Here is a 22,076-nt window from a genome sequence, read left to right on the forward strand (position 1 = left end):
TTCTCATTACAATCTCACATTATTGAACGGGGTGAGACAATGTGATGCCTTTTCTGTGGTAGGGGAGCCGATTTCATACAGATTATCCCATATATCCCTCCCTGCCCTGCCACACTGCTTCCCTTTCCTACAAGTGTGTTGAAATTGTGAGGCTCAGTAAGCTGCCTCACAGAAACCAGGATTACAAATTGTTTTCCAGAGGAATGTCTGTTTTCTGTTTTGTTTTAATCCAAAAGACTATCAAACTCTGGATTACAGCACAGCTGCAGGAACTGAGCTGGTTTTAATGACACTCTCTCCCCTGGCGACAATTCCTTCCCTGAACTACTGGTCTCAGCTGGTCACTTCCCATTTTGTACTGGTATGTTTGTGATTCAACAGAGAGCAGTGTTGCTCTCCAGGGCTCTGTGCCCAGCCTAAAACCTCCCACCTTTAGAGCCTACTAATTTTTTATTGATTTTTCTTGGTTTTTATGCGTACTGGAGCTCCTGAATATTATGCCCCATTAGAACAACTGCCTGTACTAAAAGGTACTGCATCTGCACTTCCCCTGGCTGCTGTCACTTACATATTCTCTGCTTTATGATGATATAATACACAATAATACATTATCCACTTTGCTAACACACAAACACATAAACAGAAACAGGCAGTGCAAATCAGCTCTTGCTGCTACAGCAGTCCCACGTGGCCCAGAGAAGCCTCCAAGAAAGCAGCAGGGTCATACCAGCACCAGGAGAGGAGTGATGGAAACATGAACTATGCAGACCTAACCACAAAACTATTGCAGATTTCTGTTGAGTTTGGTATGAATACAACAGAAAGCATTTCGTCAAGAACACCACTTCCTGGAGGATTAATGACAGCTGGGAGCTGATTAATCCCAGCCATTCATACTTCTCCACAAGTACCCCTCAGAAGTGTTATTTTTATCAAGCAGGAAAAAAGTGTCCAGCATGGAACCTCAATTCTGAAATGCCATAATCCAGACTCAGCTCATCTAGGACTGAACCAGATAGTCCTGGTTCAAGTGCATCCTGAGGACTCAGCCTCCTGTAGTCCAAATAAACTCCCCTTATTTCAGACCACAGAAGCTCTGTGAGCTCCACCAACCATGTGAGATCTCTCTATTCCTAAAATAGCTCTCAGAAAACAGAAGTTTGCAAGAGGCTAATGATGCTAGGGATTTCAGTTAAACACTGAAATTGTTATCCTTCTCCCATCCAAACATGAGCACCTCCAGCTTGCTTCCTGCTCACAATAAACCCAACCTGTTTACTGCTCACAGGAAGCAGACTGGACTGAGTGCAGGACTGGAAATAATCAATCTGATTAATTCACCAGCTGCAAAGCCATTAGGAGAGTTGGTATTTCTTTCAAACTTGTTTTATACTAGTAGCTAGGCTCCCACTCCTTCCTCCTGGGCATTGCAAGGCTGGCCTCTTCCTGTGCTCCTCCTCCTCCTTGGCTCTCTCTGGACTGGCTCAGGTTTTTCCCTCTTCATCTCCTCTCCAACTGCCAGACTCTGTTCTTCCCTTCTACTGTCTCCCTGACTACTTGACTGTCCCCATAATCTCTAAATCCTCACGGCCTGGATAGACCTAATTTTTTTACACAAACTTACTCCATCCCAACAAGACATCCATAGATACCTCTGGTGACTGAGAAAAATTCATTGCTAAAAAAGGGAGCTACTTTGCCTACATGTATCCACCTTATCTACCTGTGGATTTTGAGGTTTTGAGACTAATAGTTTGACCACAAAAGATCATGTGTACGTGCTACATAGAATCAACATTTGAGATCAACTTTTGCATGTGTCTGTAGAGAGACCGAGTCAGAAATATTCAATTTTATTTTTAATCACATCTGTGACCAAGTTTCATGTGAAGCAATACTTACAAAAATTGCTTGTCCTTCGTGTTGACCCTGGAAAAAAGCAAATAGGACTTATTAAGAACTAAAATAATAAAAAGTGATGGCAAAAGCACATAAATAATGGGTCAGCGAATTAAAACAAGACCAGTGCTGCAGCATCTGTGTGGCTGTTAATCATCTGCATGAGTACGGGGATACAGACTTTCCTCTCCCACTGATTAAGAAGTACTGCTGTTAGGATTAAGATAAAAAAAATAGTGCTGTTTGATCTTTCTCAGCACTACTAGCAAAACTAGTTTTTAAGAAACAAAAAACGCAAGAAAGGAATACAGAGATAAAGATAAGAAGGGAGAAAATAATGCATGAATAAAGAAATGATATATCATGACAACAATATTGTTTTATTCACTGTGATCCCAGAATCCTGCAGAAGTCAGAACTGACAACCAGAGTGATGGAAACCTGCAGGAAATCCGAGCACCCTCCTCACTATTGCTTGTAGTGAGGAAGTGGGGCAGAAAAAGGGAAGGAGCAAAGAGAAGAGGAAAATGGGAAAAAAATACCCAAAGCAAGAATGCAAGGGAGATATAAAAGAAAAACATAACATTAAAAACAATGGAGAGCAATGAGAAAAAGTAGTCCTTTCAAGAACAAAATAAACATCAGCTAAACACCAGCAGCTGGGGGAATCTTCTAGAATATGAGCTTCCAGAACTGCAACAAAAGTGGCCATATCTCAGGAGGCCACAGTCTCACACAGAAACGGAAACACCCTGTGTGTTAATCACACAGCTGTGTCAGACACTGCAATACACATACAGTGATAATGCAGCTCTCTCTCATAGACTCATGTAATTCCACCCCTTCCATGTGTGAAAATGCATGCATTTAAGATTAAAAGTTCTATTTTAGTAGATTTCTTGACAAAGGTCAGTACTAGGAAGCTGAGAGCAAGTCCCAATAGTTTACACGATAAAACAGCAAGACAAGAAGGAGGAAAAGTGCATCACTCAAACACAAAAACATTTTGATTTCCTTTTGCTCCATATCCAGTGCAGATTTGGGGCTTGGATCCTCACCATATTTCACAAAACTACAAGGAGACAGTTGCAAGTTTCCACTTGCATGTTCTGCTCCAGTGTCCTGATTGTTGATAAAAAGAAATACTCACCATGCTAATCATATCCAGACTCAGGGGAACATCGTGTGAGAGCTGTTTAACTGCTTTGTCACCTTCAACTTCTGAGTAAAAGACCTTGGAAGAAGACATAGCCAAACCAGTTACCGCAATAGCTCAGTATTTCAGAATAGCTTAAGAATGAGTGCACCAGCACATCATTCTCACACTGAAGACAGAATTTGAGCCCATGATCCCCTGCCTTTTCAAATGCAGGAAAAGCTGAAGTTCTTTAATATTCCTTACATATTTGCTGGAAGTTGTCAGTGTGACCAAAGGACACCACCACACAGTGAATACACTTACCTAATGTGGAACAGAGTTGTAGTGCTTGTAGCACAGGCCTGAGCTGTTTCATTGTGCATCATTTGTCTGTGGTTAACATGGACAGCTGAAGAGTTGTGGGACTAGTCTGCACTATACAGACACCTTACTTCATGCAAGAAAGATGTTGACATTTCATGATTGTGACATTATAAAAATTGCTCTATCATAAAATGTCTCTCCATGTCTGTTGCCACGTACTGGGGACTAATGAGACAGACAGTCAGCTTTCCTGTGCACACAGACCCAGAGATGCCAGAGGGTCAAGGTATTACATTGGGAAGGTACTGCATTCCCTACAGTGAAGACATTTTGGGTAGAGCACTATTGTTGCTGCTTGTCATTGGTTTTATGATCATGCCACACACCAGCTCAAGGTTTGATAAAAGAAGTGGAGCTCAGATGCTCGATCTGCATGCATGAAGAGTGACCACTGTGTACGACTTAGGCCACTTACTCCCTGCACCTCTGTTTTCACAGAGAAGAGTGCACCCACCTACACACAGAGCCCGCCTGAGGCAGCTCCTGGCCATAGCAAGTCTTTTTGGAGTTTTAGACTACTATATTCTAGTTCATAGCACTTTCATAACAAAAAAAAGGAACTCTGCAGCTCGGCTGCACTGGTGTAATTTACAAGACTGTGGGATAAAGGAGCATGTGTGCCAGAAATGCCTATTGCAGGGATTTTTCTCTTTATCTTAGTGTACATTTATAGTAAGGTACTCAGTAGTATTCTGCTTCCCACCTTTTTACATAAAGCTGAGTTTTGGGCATTTTATTTCTGGAAATTTCAAATCTGTCCACAGAAAATGCTAATAAGAAAAACTGCTATTCATTTCATTTTTTTTGTTGTTGTCGAAGGGGAAAGCAACGCATTTTAGTCAACTTCTCACACCTTTGGTGCTAATTTCCCACTGACACACTTCTATTTTGGGACTGAGTTTCATTGCCATGGAATACCTGTTAAAACAATACCTAACAAAAATGAATGAATGGCATGTTAGTGCTCATTGTTTTTCTTCTTGCACACTAAAATACAGTCACCAGTTTAGCCTAGCCCTTCTCTTTTGTCCTATAGGCAGAAGGTAACATGGCAGAGGCTTGATGGGGGTCAGAGACTTCCCAAAAAAATTGCTGAGTGCAACAGGAAAATCATTCAGCTTCTTTAACAGAAACTGACTTCTGAGGTAGGGGGGAATAAAACAAAAGCCCTTTTGATATTTATGTCTGCAGGTGGGTTCCCAGGGATTCTATGCAGTACAGTACCTATCTAGGAAGAGATTCCATGAAACAGTCCTTCCCTTGTACCTGCTGCAAGTCTGGGAAGTTTAGAGGCTTAGTTTGAAAACATATTCCTGCTAAAGTAACCCTCAGGCTGGAAGTACAAGTCAAAGGATCTGCATGACCCTCACTTGCCCAGTGCAATATCGACCTGGTCTGCTCTACTTTACTGTGTTATCAGAGAGCACTGAGAGCCTTGCAGGAAAACCACAGAACAGCAATCTATATCCACTGCAGGCCCTTGGCATCCAACCCAAATGCACATCACAGCTTGTTTCTAGAACACGAGCTGCTTGTTTTTTAAGGTTACAGCTCAGTCCGCTCAAGCCCACTGTCCCCTGGCTGCTTTCTGGGCAGTGGCACTGTTTGTGAGGAGAAGGGGCTGTGCTGCTGGGTTCAGAGTGTGCAGCCTGAGCCAGGCAGCAGCACGGAGCATCACTTACCGTGTACCCTGTGATGGTGCTGGCGTGCTGCTTTGGCATCTTCCATTGCACGCTGAACGCTGTGCAGTTCAGTGAATCCAGCAGAATATCCAGAGGAGGCCCCAGCCTATCTGCTAAAAACAAAATGGCGTTGTGTGAGGAGCCATAGGACAAAACCCCTCTCCTCTTGCTGCTTGGCAGGTATGTCTTTCAAGAACAGGCCTGAAGAATAGCTGCCCTCACTCCAAACTATCAAACATATACCACTACTCAGATTTGACTTGGGTGCTCCTTTTCCCTCTCCACTTCTGACTTCCACGGTCCCCTTCCAGGAGAGGGGGTGCAAAGGGGGACATCTCTTCTTAGTGGGCAAGCTGTTGCTTAGCTTAGGAGCACCGAGTGCTTCAAGCAATGCCATTGAACAACTCATAGGCTTTTAAATTTGGTCACGACATGCTGGATACTACCAGGACCCAAAGACAGGGACATTCACACATTCATACTGCTTGTATAGTACAGCTGTGGCACAGATTCAGACTACTGGGAAGGTCTCCCAGTAATGGTCTGGAGGACAGCACCTCTCACACACCACATGTGTAAGTCAGTATGGACATCTTTGGGGAAGGAAAATCCAACCATGTGGAAGAGAGCCAAGCCATGCCACGTTCCCTGGGCCCTCGCCCATTTTCTTCATCAGCACGGACTTAGTCCTATGGATTACTGCTTGGCCCAGTGGCTCTGAGCACAGCATGTGCTACCTCCTCTGCTTACCTTCTGCCCTGCACTCAGCAGTAGCTGGAACCACACACCACCTGCTACCTAAAGGAGTGATACACCAGGGCTGGTGTATCAGTGTCCACTTAAAAAGCATTTCACATTCAGAAAACAGCTTTCCAATCTTCACAACACCCAATGAGGCAGATTAGCATTTCAGCTGCATTAGTAATAAGGAAGAAAGAATACCCCCTAAACATTCACTCTTAACATATTCATAGCATCCTTGTCTTACTTTCTGGGGAAGCTCTATGAGACAAATTTGCTGGAAGGCATAGTTGCTGAAATAATGAATTTTAACCAGCAATGACAAATAGTCATGTAAGGGAAGTTTCAAATTCATATTCTGAATGCACTATAGGCCAATAACATTATTTACTGAAAGTATTTGGTGAATAATTTGGAACAACAAATAAATTTGAACAAAATGCAATCCATTTGTAGACTATCTGCAAACAGAAAGATAACATCTGTTTAATAAGGAGCCACATAATGAATTATTCACTCAGCCCTAGAAAACACTACTATCTCCAGGTTGCAGATGATGAAAGAGACACAGAGAGCCAACAGTGACCTCAGTTACACTGGCCTATAAATTGTCACTGTGGAGTAAATACAAAGCCCTGGACTATGCCAGGGAAAACAAGAGCAAGGAGCCAGAGAGGCCTATATTTTTATCCTCCCTATTTAGTTCTCCCTAGAAGTGAGGGAATTCCCCTAACACAACAGGGACATGGCTGGATGCTTGCTTGGGAGCCAGGCATAAGCACCATCAGCCCTAGCACTGTCTTTGCAAGCAGCCTCAGGTGATGGCCAGGCTCACCACACACTGCATCCTGCCCTCTCAGTGACAGAGCCGTGTGACAGGCAGGCACATGGCACTGACACTGCGGGGAACCTGCAGCCAAGAGGAGGAAGAAAGCCAGCGGCAGCTGTGACCCAGGCACAGAGTTATTTCCTGGGGAGGCTAGAGGGCAAGGCAGAGAGGAGTATCTCATGCAGCATGGCAGCCCCAGAGTCCCCTGCTGTCACTGCTCCTGGCCTGAGAGCCCAGTGATGTGCATCTGGGGATTCAAAGTCACTTCTGGTTGTCAGAATTTCACACAACCTGGCAGAAAGTAAAAAATGTCCATTTCTGGACTGAACTTTCCCTCCTCAGCCACGGCAAAGTGATGGCAGGATCTGACACAAGCATTGTTTATGGCACTGAGCTGCAGGAGATGTCATGGCTTTTGAACAACCATATCAAAGAGGTTTGTCAGCTGACCACAACTGCTGCAGCACATGTCACTGCTCTACTGACAAGCCATTTTGAGATAAACCTGAGCTTAATGTATTTTGCATGATTTTACAGATCATCGTGTATTAAACACACTAAACACAGATATTGAAGCTGGTCTAAACACTTACATCTTTATGTCAAATGTCATGTTTAGACTATTAAAAATAATAAAGAGTTTTCAAGGGTAAAACTTTTGGGGTATTTGTAGCTTCTCCTACAATTGGGGTCAGAAATACCTCTTCTCAAAACTCAGAATGAAACCTCTGTTAATCTGGTAGGACCAGGCACAATGCAAAACCACAACAGAACCTCCTCCCCCGTGCACCCTGTGGATTGGGAATCTGCAGACAAGGGGGGTGAGACATATCCACTACTTGTACATGCTCTGAAGATCTGCCTGAGTGATGATCCCCCTGCCAGTGCCCTCTGCAGCTGGGTCAGTGAATACCTAAGAAGGCATGGAGGTTTGCTCTGATCACAAAGAACAAGGAGTCAATTTATATAAACAATAATATTAAACATGTTTTGTACAAACACAGTCATTCTCCTTGCTGGCCCATCAGGCACAGCCAGTTCAATACTGTCCAAAATGCTCTTATGGTAATGGAAGCAATGACTCCAGTGCCATGCAAAGGAGCCATTAATCAAGGGAGAGCACTCTCACACATATTATGACTATACATTGTGAAAGTATATCAAACACAAGAAGTTAATGAGGATTTAGCCTCATTAGATAAACAATGTTGAACTGACAATGTTGTGTTTACTCTTCTTCTTACAGCTACTTTCCTTCCCGTTTATACGTCTTTGGTTCCGTACTTCTAAAAATATGCAAAAAACACTAAACCAGTAAAAAAGTCACCAAAGAAGCTCTCCAAGTAAGCTGAAGAATACATAAGTCTTCCTGAGGTGGAGTAAATTTTGCTATTTCAAAATAATGACCATTATTTAAATTTCTGCTTCACAAAAGCAACTCAAATTAAAAATGGTGAAAAAGCTCATGCCATCAATACAAGTGTCACTTCCATTGTGGCTCTCACTGCTACATACAACAAGCTCTGCCCATATATTAAACACCCATGGGCTACCATGAGGGTGGCCACAGGCTAAAGGTGTGCCTCCTGGGGATGGTCCCCAGCCCGGGCCCATCAATGGTGTTATCCTTTACTGCAATGAAGAGATGAAATTCTTTGCTGTGAGGGTTCTGAGGAACTGTCACAGGCTGCCCAAAGAGGTTGTGGATGCCCCAACCTTAGCAATGTTCACAGCCAGGTTAGAAAAGGCCTTGAGCAACCCAAGGTTGGCAAGGAGATTGGGATTAGATGGTCTTTAAGGTCCCTTCAACCCCTTAGCATTCTACCATTCTACCACTGCCATCACTGAATCCACCAGCAGAAATGTCACTTCCACGTCTGTCCTTGTGATTTTGCACAGTTACCTCGAGTACACAGCAGAAACACTTCGAGTGAATCCACCCTCTGCTCCCAGGCCAACCATGCTGGCCTTGTGCAGGGCTCAGGAGCAGCTGCCTCATCCGGATCCTTTCCTCCAGCTACTCCAAAAAAACTGCTTATGCAGGAAGCTCTTCCTTCCTTCCTTCCTTCTAGTCATGGCCTGAAACCAATATCTTACTACAGTGATGAACAGTTGTGAGAGAAAACCTCAACTTCAAGCCAAATACATTTCTAATGTTCATAAGCTTCACATTTGAAGCACTTTGGATGAATTGGATAAAGCTCATCCCTACTAGTATATACTACTAGTACTACTATTTTAGACCAACTTTTAAAACTCATTCAAATTTAAAATTAGATTAAAATACTAGTGATTGAAAACAGTTTTAATCTTAAATACTGATGAATGGAATATCTGAAAGGATTTGTGTTAGAAATCTTTCTTTTAGAATTTTTATCATATTTTGAATTTAATCTTTTCTTTTTAGATGTTGTTGCTGTATCAAGGCATGCAGGTAGTCACAGTTACTTGCAGATCCTGAAACAACATGCAAATTCACTGATACAATCCACATGCAATAATACAGTAGTACATTTAAGGGAAAACAGAGGCTTAATTTCATCTTTATGAGTTTGTAGTTTGGAGAATCAAACTATTTATACTACATTTTCTGTCCTACTCTTACTAGAGAGCATAAGCCAATGAAAGGAGATAAGCATTTCACTATTTTACTCCTAAATCTCTGTGGGTAACAGCCTAGGAGGTACTGACTGAAGGGCTCCTTATTTTCCAGGTTGATGTGTCTCCCATTTCATGAAACAAGTGAAACTTGTTGATGAAATGCCAGCTGTCACTACTAAAATGTCACTATATAAGAAAAGAGGAGTAAAAAAAAGCTCAAGACAAACAATTCAAATTAATTATAAATTGAAGTTTTCTGAAAAAAGAAACACTTTCTAGAAATTCCTCTGAATTTCTTCTCTGTTTGAAACATTATTTGTGTTCACAAATTCACAAGAAAAACTCCCTATGAATTTTATTAAAATAGCATTTTATCATTATAATAGCTGTTTTCAAAGGAAAAAAAGCTTGTCCACTCCAAGAGGTGAAACAAAGTGTAGAACAGTCCATTCACTCTCTCACTGAAATATTGGTGAAATTCTTATTTATTAAACAATAAACAGTGATAAGGTCTTTTGCTTCCCTTATTTTACAGACAGAAAGTTATGCAAACACCACAGTGGAAGGAAGACAACATGACAAACTGAAAAGGTCAGGAAATTCTAAATGAAAAAAATATGCCATCTTTAAATTTCTTTGAAGCCTTTTCCAGCTCCCACTGCCCAGCAGCAGTACGTAAGAGAGCAAGAATGTCGCAGCCACAACAACTACAAAGGACAAGCTCTCAAAGCTGGAAAATCTCAGCCAGCCTGTCCCGGTTCTGCACCCGGAGCAGCAACATCCACACACTGAAAATCTTGGTAGTCATTTCTCTGAATGAATCACCTACCACTGCAACAGATCCTGCAGCAGAGATGGCAGGTAACACGGCCCTAGAGAAGGCATCATGGTTTTGGATTCAAACCGCAGTGCACAAATCTTTGGAGAGACTAACCTGACCTTCATTAGTCCTTTAAAAATACTGCAAAAGAAACCACAATGAAAAAAAATCTCTCAACATTTTAATTAATAACAGGCTTGGACTCATGTGATGTTTTGCTGATGCTTATATAGCATCTTTTATCTGCCCCAGGGACAACTGAGGTGACAATCACTGGGATTTTTATAGCCCTGCAAAGGGGAATGAAGGATAAAAAGCTCAGAACTTAAGCTACAGTGCAGCACCACGAATCCCATTAACAGCAAACAGGCACAATGTCACTGGTGGCTTTGTCGTGGCTTTTCCTGCTGTACCTTGGCCCTGCAGATCACTGAACAGAAAGGCAGCAAGGGGAAGTTCTCTCCTTACACTCCTTCCTGGAGCAAGGCTCTGCTCCCAGGAAGGCTCCAGCTGCAGCAAAGGGAAGGAGAGAGGAGGTGAGCTCTGCACAGTGCAACAGGGACTTCCACGATGAAAAGGAAAAGCAGTAACTACTTTTTTTAAAAAAAAAAAACACTTTTGGAGAGCTATATATAAAAAAATTCTGGCTATGGATGGTTATGCCCTGGACACACTTTTGAAGAATTCCTGGTGCTGAAGGTTATAAAAAGCAGGGGACATCATATCTCTGAGCAAAGTTTGTAGCTGTCTTGCCTTAGAATGAGCACATCAGGCAATCTCTATGCAACTCTTACAGTCTTGTGTTTTTAATGATTACTGCTGAGAGGCCAGTTTGATTCACAAAAGTGCATACATTCATACCTTGGACCTGCACCCGGATAACCTGGTGGAAGTTATGCTTTCCTAATGGAAGCATTTTCCACTTCCAGAGGAAATGGAGTATAGGTGCCTGTAAAAACTCCTACCAAGACACTCCACTTGCATAATTTCCAGGGTATTTCTGGAAGTCTGAGTCAAAATCTAACGCTTACTCCTCTAAAACCAGGCTTGTGCTTTGCCCATTGAAGCCCCAGTGCTGGGGCATGGCTGTGCCAGTTCCTGATATCTCTGCAGCACCTTGGCCTGGCAGAGGAAATTGGTAACCAGGTTCCTGCTGTTGGAGAAGGGATGGGGTGGCACTGAGGCTCTCCTCTCCCTTCTCCAGCCTACAAGCTGCTCGAATGCAAAGCTCAACACTTTTCCTGGCTTGGGATTTCCTGCCTGGGCTCCCACCTGCCTTGTCCCTGTGGATGTGTCCAGCCTGCAGCCCTGCCTGCTGCCCGCACACTGCCTGCCCTGCCCCTGCCTGCCTTCCCATCAGCTGCTTCAGTAGTTTTCAAGTAACTTTGAAAAAAAACATGTCTGAGAGATTTAACTTAAGTGCCAGAAGGCAGCTGAAATCAAGCAACAGTACATCACCCTGTGTAATAGACTTTTGTAATCAGTGGGGTGGGCTGCTTAGGAACCAGCATGCCAGCAGCATAGCCTGGCATCTCCTCCCACCTCTTCTGTCTCATGGGTTATGCATCTGAGGTGCTAGGAAGCACTGTGGAGGAGCTTCACAGACCACAGCACTTCAAAAAGTAAAAAGGCCTGTGAAATTTTAAAACTGCCAAATAAATAACTTGAAAATTTATTATCCCATTAATATCACTTATTTTTCAGGTGTTTGCTGTCCAAATCTTATTAACTCAATGGAACACATGGCAAAATTGTTCATGAGAGTTGAAAAGTGCTCTCCTTGATGTACCTTAATTGTTCACTTTATCTACTACACATTTCTTTTTTGCTGAAACCCAGAACAAAACATTTCTTGAAGAAACATCTTACTTGGTACAAGAAAATAATTAAAGGGGAGCTTCCTGAATAGTGCTCAGATAGAAAAAAATTAAAAGCAGACAATCACACATGCATTACATACACACATGCAAAAAGATTAAAGTGTAAAGAGGACAAAGCTGACCATGTGACAGGCCACAAATGTGCAGGGGGAGGATGTGACACACGTAGCATTTGGGTTTCCACAATCCTTCCAAGTCCTGAGTGACTGTTTTGAAGCTCATTATTCATAGACACAAATGATCTGGTACTGCCCCAGAAAGTATCACAAAAATCAGCATGTGGGTTTATTATCCCTGAGGGTCTGGCACAGGCCTCACAGAGGTACACAACACAAAGTGTAGACACCTCCCACCAGACATTTTATACTGATCACAATGCCAGAAAACACTAATTTCTCTGTAGAAAGCAGAATAGTTGGTCCAGTTGGTGTTTTCAGTCCATGACTGGGTGCAGGAGATCTCAAAGGAAGCTAAACCTGCAAGGTGAAACAGACATTTTCAGGAGATCCTCGTGACACTGCAAAATCACAGAGGGAGTGAGGCTGGAAGGCACATTTGGAGATCACCTAGTCCAAACCCCTGCTCAGAGCAGGCTCAGCTGCACCAGGTTACCCAAGACTTTGCATAAAGAGGTTTGAATATCTCCAAGGACAGAGACTCCAAGACCTCTCAGGCTAAATTCTCAGTCACTCTCACAGTAAAAAAGTATTTGCTCATGTTAAAGGGAATTTCCTGCTTTCCCTTTGTGTCCACTGCCTCCAGCCCTGTCACAGGGCATCACTGAGAAAAGCCTAGCTCCATCTTCATTACTTCCTCATCATTTATATGCACTTGTATGATTCCCATAAGTATTTTACTTCTGAAGAAAATCGGGCATCTTCTCAAGGAGCAGGAAATTCTTCCCCAGCTCAGTTCCTCCACAAGAAATGGGATCATTTCATTACCTTCTGCAGTCAGCAAGTCTCTCTATTCACTAGCACTATCAGTAAAACCAGAGGAAATTCTTTGTCTATACTAAGTGACTGAAATAACTGTGGTTTTTAAACCTGAATCCCTGCACTGATTTAGTGTGGGACACAGCCTGTGCTTTCAAAGAACCAGTTAGAAGCAGCAGGATGTGAGAGCTGAGAGACTGACAGGGAAGGACAAAACCCTCTTTGGTGCAAGAGACAGTAAGACATGGAAATATATCCCAGCATAAAGAACAAATACATAGGGCAGAAAATAGCACATGACCCAGGCACAGCTATGATGTCCACACAGCTAGTATCTAATGCTCCCTAATCCTCTCAAAGCATTCCCTGCTCAGTGTCTCCTGCAGCCTGCAGAGTCCCACCCTTTGTCTCAAACCTCTACCAGGGCTACCTCATGCAAACCATGCCCTTTACTCGGCATCAGCTGGTCCAAACAGTTCACTTTTTTCTCCCCTTTAAAGGCCTTTTAGGTGCTGTCTTGTTCTTTGTCCAGAAGTCCCTGAAAGAATTGCTTATATTCTGCAGGTTTCTTCTTCCATCCTATGCCCCTATGGCTCTGCAGGGGTAAATGGCCTCATCTCACCCTCCTGAGGGAGTCTTTTGGCACACACATGGACAGAGAAACAGTTCTTCACTGCCAAGTTCAACTCTGCCATTGTGACTGATCAGTTAAGATGGGAACATTAGCAACCTGCACCCCACAGGTTCACATGGGAACAAGAACACCATGAAACGGGAATGGGAACTAAAAATGTCAGCAGGACAGTCACCAATCTCCATGCATGGCTGGAGTAGCAGCTGCAATGCCAACATCTCCATAAACAATCATCTTCATAAAATGCCTGCTTATTTTTGAAAACATGTTACCTTCTCCTGTAATTGTCTAGAAAGCAGAATATGAAAGAGACCTCACATTTCAGTTCCAAGAAACAGATTTGGCTTCTGCAATCTCTAATTAAACCACAAAAATTTTGGTCCTAGACACATACGTTCCATCATCTACAGTTTGACGGGTTTTGTTCACAGCTTGGCTTCTTTTTTCCTAAAATGACACTCTAGTTGAAATTTTTAATGCATAAAAGCAATTAAACTTGAGTGAAATACTGTATAATTTTTGCCCTTAGGATTTTTTATCAAAAGATTTTTTGAGCGTAGAAAAACAAAGCCAGTCTTGATTTAAAACTTTGTATGTGCAACAATACCTTTGGCACAGCAGAAAGATCAGAATGATTTCTGTAGTATGATCAACATTCACAGGATGTTCATTTCCCATCATTTTAGAAAGACAATTTTGCAAGTTCCAAATGTACATAGGTATTGATATATACAATCGTTTTCATAGATGCCAGCAATTTTAACCTACTTTTAAAACTGAGAGAGCTGTGAAGAGTAATCTGTTTTGGGATTCTTCCAGCTTCAGAGATCTTTCTGTGAAAATAACACTGGATTGACTATCCTTTGAGGATGTGGGGAAACTCAGACCCACTCTGTGTCCACATCTCAGAAGAAACTGCTCTTGACACAACTGCTATCTGCACTGCTATATAAAATGTGTTTATTAGCTGTAAGGTTAACATATATAAGGGGAAAGACACCCTATCACTACTTGGGGATACACTCAGAAAGCCACGTTCAGCTCTTGGCACCTGCATATAGTTTCTACTTCCTAGCTTTAAAAATTATCCAGGAAAATTTTGGCGATGCTTGAGTGAGACATCTTTTTAAGAAAGGAAAGCCAGTGCATTTTGACTACCCACCTACAGTGATCCAGACCAAGAGAAGAAAGGGTTTCTCCCACGACCACATAGCTGTCCTATCCCTTTTGAACAAATGGCTCCCTTTATCAATATTGTGTGGATTCCTTTTTCATCAGAGCCCAATATCCTGATGGACTTTCCTCAACAGTAGTCTTTACTCCTGAGTGTAGATACTCTATGTTCAGTGGAGGAACTGGCATGAACTTGGTGTATTTCACACTATACACCTCTCACCTGCAGAGTTTTATGGATCATCACACAGCGTATCATTATCTAGGTTTGAGTTAGGCACCTGGTTGAGCGAAAGCTTTCCCCCTAAGCCTTCAATTTTCAGTGGCTTATGGCCTCCTGAAGCAGTTACTTTCAAAGATGAATTCTGGTGTGCTTGTTCTCAGCTCAGTGGCTCTAAGAAGTCTGAAAAAGTAATGTTGATATTTTGCTGTGGTTTGGATGGTCACATTATCTGAAATAACTAATCTGGTTGTCATGTGTAAGCATGTTCACTAAAAGTAAAAAGTAAAAGAAAACATCTTGCCTAGCCCTACCCAAAAGTATTTCCTTTCAGCTGGAATTAGTCTTGAAGAACAAGGAATTTGTTTGATTTGTGGATTTTTTTTTTTTGATAGATCATTTGTTTGCACAGAAAACAATTAAGAAATTTTATTCAAGATCATACATCTAACATAATCTCCTGTGTCCCTGTGATTTAGAAAGTCTTTTGTTATGTGATCATAGGCCACCATCACACATCCACTGATAAATATGGCACTGATAAATATGTACACTCAACAATGAAATAATAAATTCTGCAAAGACCTATTCATGGCTGTTTGCTTAGATTACAGATATCTTTAATATCCTTTAATGACTTTTTAATATGAAAAACTTTCTATAAGCATTTGAGAGTTTCATATCCTTGTGATGGAAAAGTTGTGAAAAGGTCCTATCAGTCCTGTTTTGAGGACATGAAGCAATAATAGTCACCTTTTTTGAATTAATTTTATTTTCAATTTTAAAAAGAGCATAAAAATAGCATAAACACATATCAAAAGAGAATAGAAACACGCAAAAGCGTGACTCCCAATTTAAGCATGAAGTTACAAACTTCCAAGTATTCTCTCAGCTAATCAATGAGTTTTAAGGGGCACTGAAGAGAACTCATGCAGTGAAATTTTCCAGTTTAAGAAAACAAGTTACTATTCTGTTCTTCAGGATGTCTTTTGGGTGACTGACACTCAGAATCCCTGCCATTAAGTTCAAGGTGAATATCACTGTTGGATGTGTTCACTTCCAATAAGCTGCAAACAGTACACAGTGATATGTCCTGTCTAGTCCAGTGTCACTGAGAGAAAAAGAGGGTTTTTTCTCCAAGGCACACCAGAAGACACCATGGAAGCATTGACTAAAATTGGGGTACAGCTGGGATGAGCACCCTATAGGAGTATTTTCACTGTCTAAAGTGGCATGGTTGGAAAACAATAAAAGCATAAAAACACTCCATTCCCATTTTTAAAAATAAAAATCTGGCCTGTGAAGGACTGGCAAGCCATCAAAGACAGGCTCCGACAGCCTCAAGGCAGAAAGATTTCCCCAGGATCACTCTAGTGCCCTAACTCCAAAACAACCCCTCCTCTCCAAAGCATCACTGTGAATCCCAGTATCTGCTATAGAATGCCTTGGCTAATTTTACCTTTCTGAACACTGGTGGAAATCTGAATAGTAATTTCAGACATTGGCATTGGCAAAACGTGCCAACAAAAAACATTTACTGAAAAAATATTTTCCTTGTACAGAGGAACATTGCAATTTCATGATGGAAAGGGCACAGACATTCTGCTGCAAGTGAGACTAACTAAAGTCAGAAAACATACTTCAAAATGAGTAACAGTGACACACAGAGTAACATGCTCAAGTGGACTAATTCACCATATTCATATTGCTGCCCTGGAAAGTATTCTCAGAATGCTCCTATCTGCATGAGGTGGTGATGTGATTGATCAGTTTTCAGAATTTACCAGCCCATGGACCTAGAGGTACAAGAGGAACTCCAATCAAAATCAAAATGTCACATACTGTTGTAATGCAACTTACACCTGAAGGTGACAAACAACAAATACATATGTAATGAGTGCTTGATTTTATTAGTGTTGAATAAATCAGGCATTTTTGAAACTGTAAGAGGATGATACTAATCTTTCCTCAAATAAATTATTCACATCTTCTTTATTAGTTCTAGCTCACAGATATGCACAGTCTCTGACAGCCCTACATCCCTCACATTAGGAATCATTCAGCTTCCAAGTCATTCCTCTTCTCAGACACTTCACTTCCAGCAGCAAATCAACCTTACCCTTGCATGCTTTACGTGTGGGATTTATGATGACAGTGAATAAGAATTCATCCTATTGTTGTTCCAAATAACTGTAATATTTAAAAACTCAAAAAAGCACCTTCTTTCCCAAAGACTGTTGCATTTTTCATATCTGTAGACCTGATTTCAAGGCAGCCTGACCTATTTTGATACATAAACACAACTAGAATTTCAGAAGTGTTATTTGTGTAGAGCTTTCAGCTCTTATTATAGTCAGATTTTCTAAAGAATTCAAGTATCCCAGTATCAAATCCATTGGAAAAAAAAAGTCATTTACTGTAGTCCTGACCAAGGATCTGTACTCTTTTGAAACTCTGGCCCTGGTATTGAGTGCTACTCTCTTGTAAAGTCTTCAGGCTTTAACTGGTCTGATTCCTCCAGCATTTACACAGAAAACTGGTGATATCTACTGCTGTGGACATCTGGGAAAGAGATACAAGCCAAATTCTTTATTTATATTAGCTGGCAAGCATAATATATTTATAAAAAGAGAAGCATTCCTAAGCATCAGATATGATTATTTTTACTCTCCATGCAGACCGTGTTACCCGTTTTATTATTCTACAGGGCGTTGGAATTTTACACTCTGTTACTAAAGAAGCATCAGTGCAATACAGTGCAACAACTTTATGGCATGAACATCCACAGGACTGGTCAGCTCTTTCCCCTAAAATTCTCTAAAATCACACAACCATTAAAATTAAATACTGTGTTTCTATTAGTAGCAGAGTAACACATTGGGAGCTAGCTTTAGACTCTCTATCCTTCAACCAGTTGAAACTTGAAACAGAGATGGGAAAAACCTGTGCCTTTGCAGAAGGCAAGAGCAAGAAAACAATGTGAAAGCAGCAGTATGAGTGCCAGCTTCTGGGAGTACAAGATATAGAGAATCCCAGGCTAATCTGTTCCCAGCTATACTATTCACCACACGGTGTCTAAGGATTTGTTTTAAGCCCTTCCCAAAGAGTGTGTCATCCCATTTTCTTGTCTCCAGAAAATGTATTATGTAACTGTAAATAAATGTTCAGATGATTTTAGCAGTCATCAGAATCTCTTGTATTTGAGTATGACAGCTCTTTTCCCTGAAGATTAATTTAAGAAGTTGCATTTGTGGCCATTTTACTACATATTTTTTACTTCACAAACAGATTTCTCACTTTGCTACTTTCTTGGGATTACAGAACTCATCTTTGTAAACTAAGCCCTGAACTGAAACCTGGGAAAAAATGGAGATCCATTTTACTCTCTTTTTTCTTTGATCCACAGGACCTCCAATTCAGCCTCTGTTACTGAAGATAACTGGTTTTATGACTTCTCTCTTGATATAACCTCTTGCTTTCACCTCAGTTAAAATTCCTGTACAAGTCTCACTGCTATCCATATTAAAAGGGCAAAATGAAAAAAAAAATCCTAAAGAACTTTTTACTATCTTATCTCTTCTTTACTCACTGAATGTGAGTAATTTTGGATGTGTGCATAAATGATAGTTCTTTTCCACTCTTAACCACCCAGCATATGATATGCTGCAAAACAAGGCAGAGATGTTCCAGCTACTTGAAACTACACCTGTTCTGAGTGTTTTGAGGGCAACATCTCATAGTAAGGACCTGGTCATGGCATGCTTGGGAGCCCTCAGTTCCAACAGTCCCCACAAAATACAGATGGGATTTAAATCATATATAAATACTGCACACAATCTCTGTGGGGGATCTCCCTCTTCAAATCTTGCTACAAGTGGATTTTCAAATGTTTGCACAGATTTTGAAAAAATTTTGCCCAATAAAACTCATTACTTCTTATACAGCAAAAGAAGCAAGAGAGGAATGATTGAATCAGTTGGTGAATCTGAAGCATATTATAAAAAATTAACATAAAAATGTGTGCTAACAAAAGTAAGGTAAACACAATACAAAGATATTAATTCATTTCCTTCACAATACTACAGTTAAATTTCCAAGCTTTAAGCTGTTTTAATTTAATGCATTTTCCCCAGGTCTGCCATTCTCCTGTGACAGCATAAACAAGTACAACAGTATGTTACAGTCAAAGAGTATCTTAAAATATTTACACATTTGCCTCCCCAGCTTCATATATCCAGTATTTTTAATGCAAACCACCAATCATCTCATTCACAACGCCTGTCTGCCTAATTTCCTCAAGTACTTAATGGTGGCTATTATGACAACCAAGGATCATGGGACTAGATCCCTAAGAGACAAGGTCAGACCAGTAAAATTAGCCATCTGTCCAGTAAGGGTTTTAAGCTCAGGCTGTATTTAAGTATTAAGTTTCCAACTGTACAGGGTCTTGTTTTCTTCTCACATGAGCAAGAAAAGGCACAATAGTGATTCTAAAAACCAGCAACAAAAATCTTTCAATACTGTGGGATGGACACAAAAAAGATCTAAAGCTACAAACATTTTGTGAGATGAGGCAGAACTTACTAAACTTTTTGTATTTCCAGCTGAACTGATCTCAGTGAATTTAGTAATAAAAGCCAGTGTTGGTCACAGACTCCAGGACAGTCACAGTGTTTGAGACAATCCCAGGCATTGTTATCTTCTCTTAGCACCGCAATTTGTAAAGTATACAGAATGTCAAACTTCACCATGCACTATGTCTCATCTTATTGTTTACATTTTACCTTACTGTTTCATATGCTGCAGACTGTAAAAGGGTTTTAACAGACTCGGGGTTTTAACTTTCAACCTCTAAGGACCGTGCAGGACCTCCTTGATCAGCGCGCAAACCTCCCCTGGACAGCCGTGGGAACTCCCCCAGGACACGGGCAGCGCTCAGCCAGGAGCAGGACCAGGAGGCACACCAGCCACATCATGCTTGGTACACGACAGCCACATTTTTGGGACAAAATCATTGCTTCTCTAGTCATTTTTCTTTCACATGTACTACTCTGTGTCTTGGGTTACTCGCTGCCACACATACCAATGTCACAGCCACGGAACAGCCTTCCCAACAGGTCACCCCTGACTGCTTAGAGGTTCACCTGGCTTCTAACTCTGCTCACGCCGCACCGCAGGTAACGGCATCCAGGGAAAACCGGATAAAATTTCCGCCAATTTCTTCCGCAGTAGCAGCAGCCTGGTCCTGGTTTGTAAATAGAGCGCACCCACCGGCACTGGGTGCAAGATGCCGGAGGAAACGGGTCATACACCGACCCGACGGGTCATACACCGACCCCGGCAACTTCGCGGGTCCCTGCCATTGCCTGGGCATCCTCTTTTCCCCGTGCGAGGGCGGCAGGGGCTCGCAGCGAAGGGCGAGGAGCGGCGGACGCCCCGCCGGGCTCCCGAAGCTCCCGGACGAGCTCCCTGACCGGCCCGACCTGCGGCGCTGCCCGCTGCCCACCCGGGCCCCGCTGCCGCCTGTGCCGAGCCGGGGCAGCCCCAGTGCCCAAGGGAACTTCGCCGGTGCGAGGGAGTCGCGGGGCGGGCACCCCTCGTCTGCCGCCGCCGCCCGTCCTACCTTGCCGGCGGGGGATGTTCCTGCGCGGCGTGGCCGTACAGCCGATGCACGAAGCCAGGAGCAGCACCAGGGCGAGGCAGCGGCCGTGACAGCCGCCCGGCACCTCCATGTGCGCCGAGTCCCCCCGCCCGAGCGAGCGCGGAGCTGGGGCCGCTGGCCGCGGGCGAGGGGCGCCGGCGCCCTGCCGGGAGCGGAGCGGAGCCGGGGCGGCGAGGAGCGGACAGCGGGGCTGGGACGAGCGGCGGGCAGGGCGGGGAGGGACGGAGGGAAGCGGGAGGAGGCTGGGTCCGGCCCTTTGATGGGATTACGGCCGCTCGGCGCGGGGCACGGCTCGGCACCTCCCCCCGGGGCGCCGCCCGCCCCAGCCCCGCCGGAGGGGTCGCGGCGTCCCCTGCCGGGAGACCCCCGTGCCGGCGGGGCCGCTCGGCAGCACGGCCCTGCCCTCAGGAGCCGCCCCTGGCACCGTGGGGCAGCGTGTGCCTCAGCGGGCACCCCGGCCCGTTCCTGCGCCCCGGCCCGTTCCGCCCGGCGGGACCCCAGCCCCGGCGCTGCTCGCCCCAGGGAGCATCGGCATTTGACACGGGTTTCTTCCTTTTTCTTTCCCCCGAAGGTACGGGGCTGAAATGCTAGCCAGCTGCTGGGGCGAAGGCGAAGCTAGGAAGAGGATTTGGTGAGGAAATTGTTGCTGAATTAAGAGGATAAATTAAGTTTAATCCCCCCCCCCCCCGCCCCCCCCAGATGGAGGCTGAGACCTATCCAGCCACTCAGACTAATATAGAAACCCCCGTGGAGATTAGAGGGGATGGGGAGGGCAGGGGGAGGAAGGCAAAGGGAAGTGCTGGAGTTTGACCATACAGGAAAAAAACTGAGATAAACAAGAAATCCAAGGCATCTCTTCAGAGCAATAAAACATTGGTTGGATGAAGGACCAAATCCATTTGATTCAGTATCCCGTCTTTGAAATTTAAAAGACAGAAGGAAGTGCAGAAACTTTGTATTAGCAGACATGAGATTATCTGTCCTCTGCTCCAGGTCTCATCCTAAGCTTGGTTAGTTAGAGATCAGTATAAACCCTGAAACACCAGAGTTGTTATGTCTTGAGGGTTTGTGTGGCCTTTGGTTTGGAAATTTGCTTCATTTGTTTATTTTGCTGTTTGCTTTGATAACTTTCGGTGGGTTTGATGTCCATATAAATTATGTATGTTTATACAGTCTCTCTGTGAATCTGTAAAACTGATACTCTGTTCAATGAGTTCCATGCTGTAATTTTATGACATGTGGAGAAAAACCAGGAAGAGATCAGAAGAAAAACTGTCTCTCTGTGTGGGAGCAGTGCTGATACAGGAAAATAAGGAAATCTGTACCTCTTTAGGGTATGAGAGGAGACAAGGAAATGGTGATGAAGTCCTTTTGGACAGAAGATTCAGAGGAAGGGATCCTGTAAAAGTACTGCAAGTACCTCGTGAAGTTGTTGGGGGCAGTAATCAAAACCTTTACAGGAGACAGTGGAGAGGACA

At 43.1% G+C, this 22,076-nt stretch overlaps 1 protein-coding gene across 3 annotated transcripts in view; it reads right to left on the reverse strand.

The window, feature by feature from the left end:
• The window catches only part of EGFLAM (EGF like, fibronectin type III and laminin G domains), a 75,709-nt gene extending 54,871 nt beyond the window's left edge, over positions 1–20,838 (reverse strand). For 2 of the 3 annotated variants that reach the window (XM_071425516.1, XM_071425514.1), the window contains exons 1-4: positions 20,560–20,838; positions 5,104–5,216; positions 3,050–3,133; positions 1,903–1,929 (exon numbers count right to left, since the gene is read on the reverse strand). In XM_071425516.1, coding sequence (XP_071281617.1) covers positions 1,903–1,929; positions 3,050–3,133; positions 5,104–5,216; positions 20,560–20,668 — 333 coding nt within the window. In that variant the 5' untranslated portion in view covers positions 20,669–20,838. The remainder of the gene's footprint in view (positions 1–1,902; positions 1,930–3,049; positions 3,134–5,103; positions 5,217–20,559) is intronic. The other variant, XM_071425515.1, reaches the window with a different exon arrangement.
• Between the last annotated feature and the right edge of the window lie 1,238 nt (positions 20,839–22,076).

This window comes from Agelaius tricolor, unplaced genomic scaffold (genome assembly GCF_023055355.1).
Source record: "Agelaius tricolor isolate 1412-34295 unplaced genomic scaffold, bAgeTri1.0.p SCAF_4, whole genome shotgun sequence".
NCBI lineage: Eukaryota > Metazoa > Chordata > Aves > Passeriformes > Icteridae > Agelaius > Agelaius tricolor.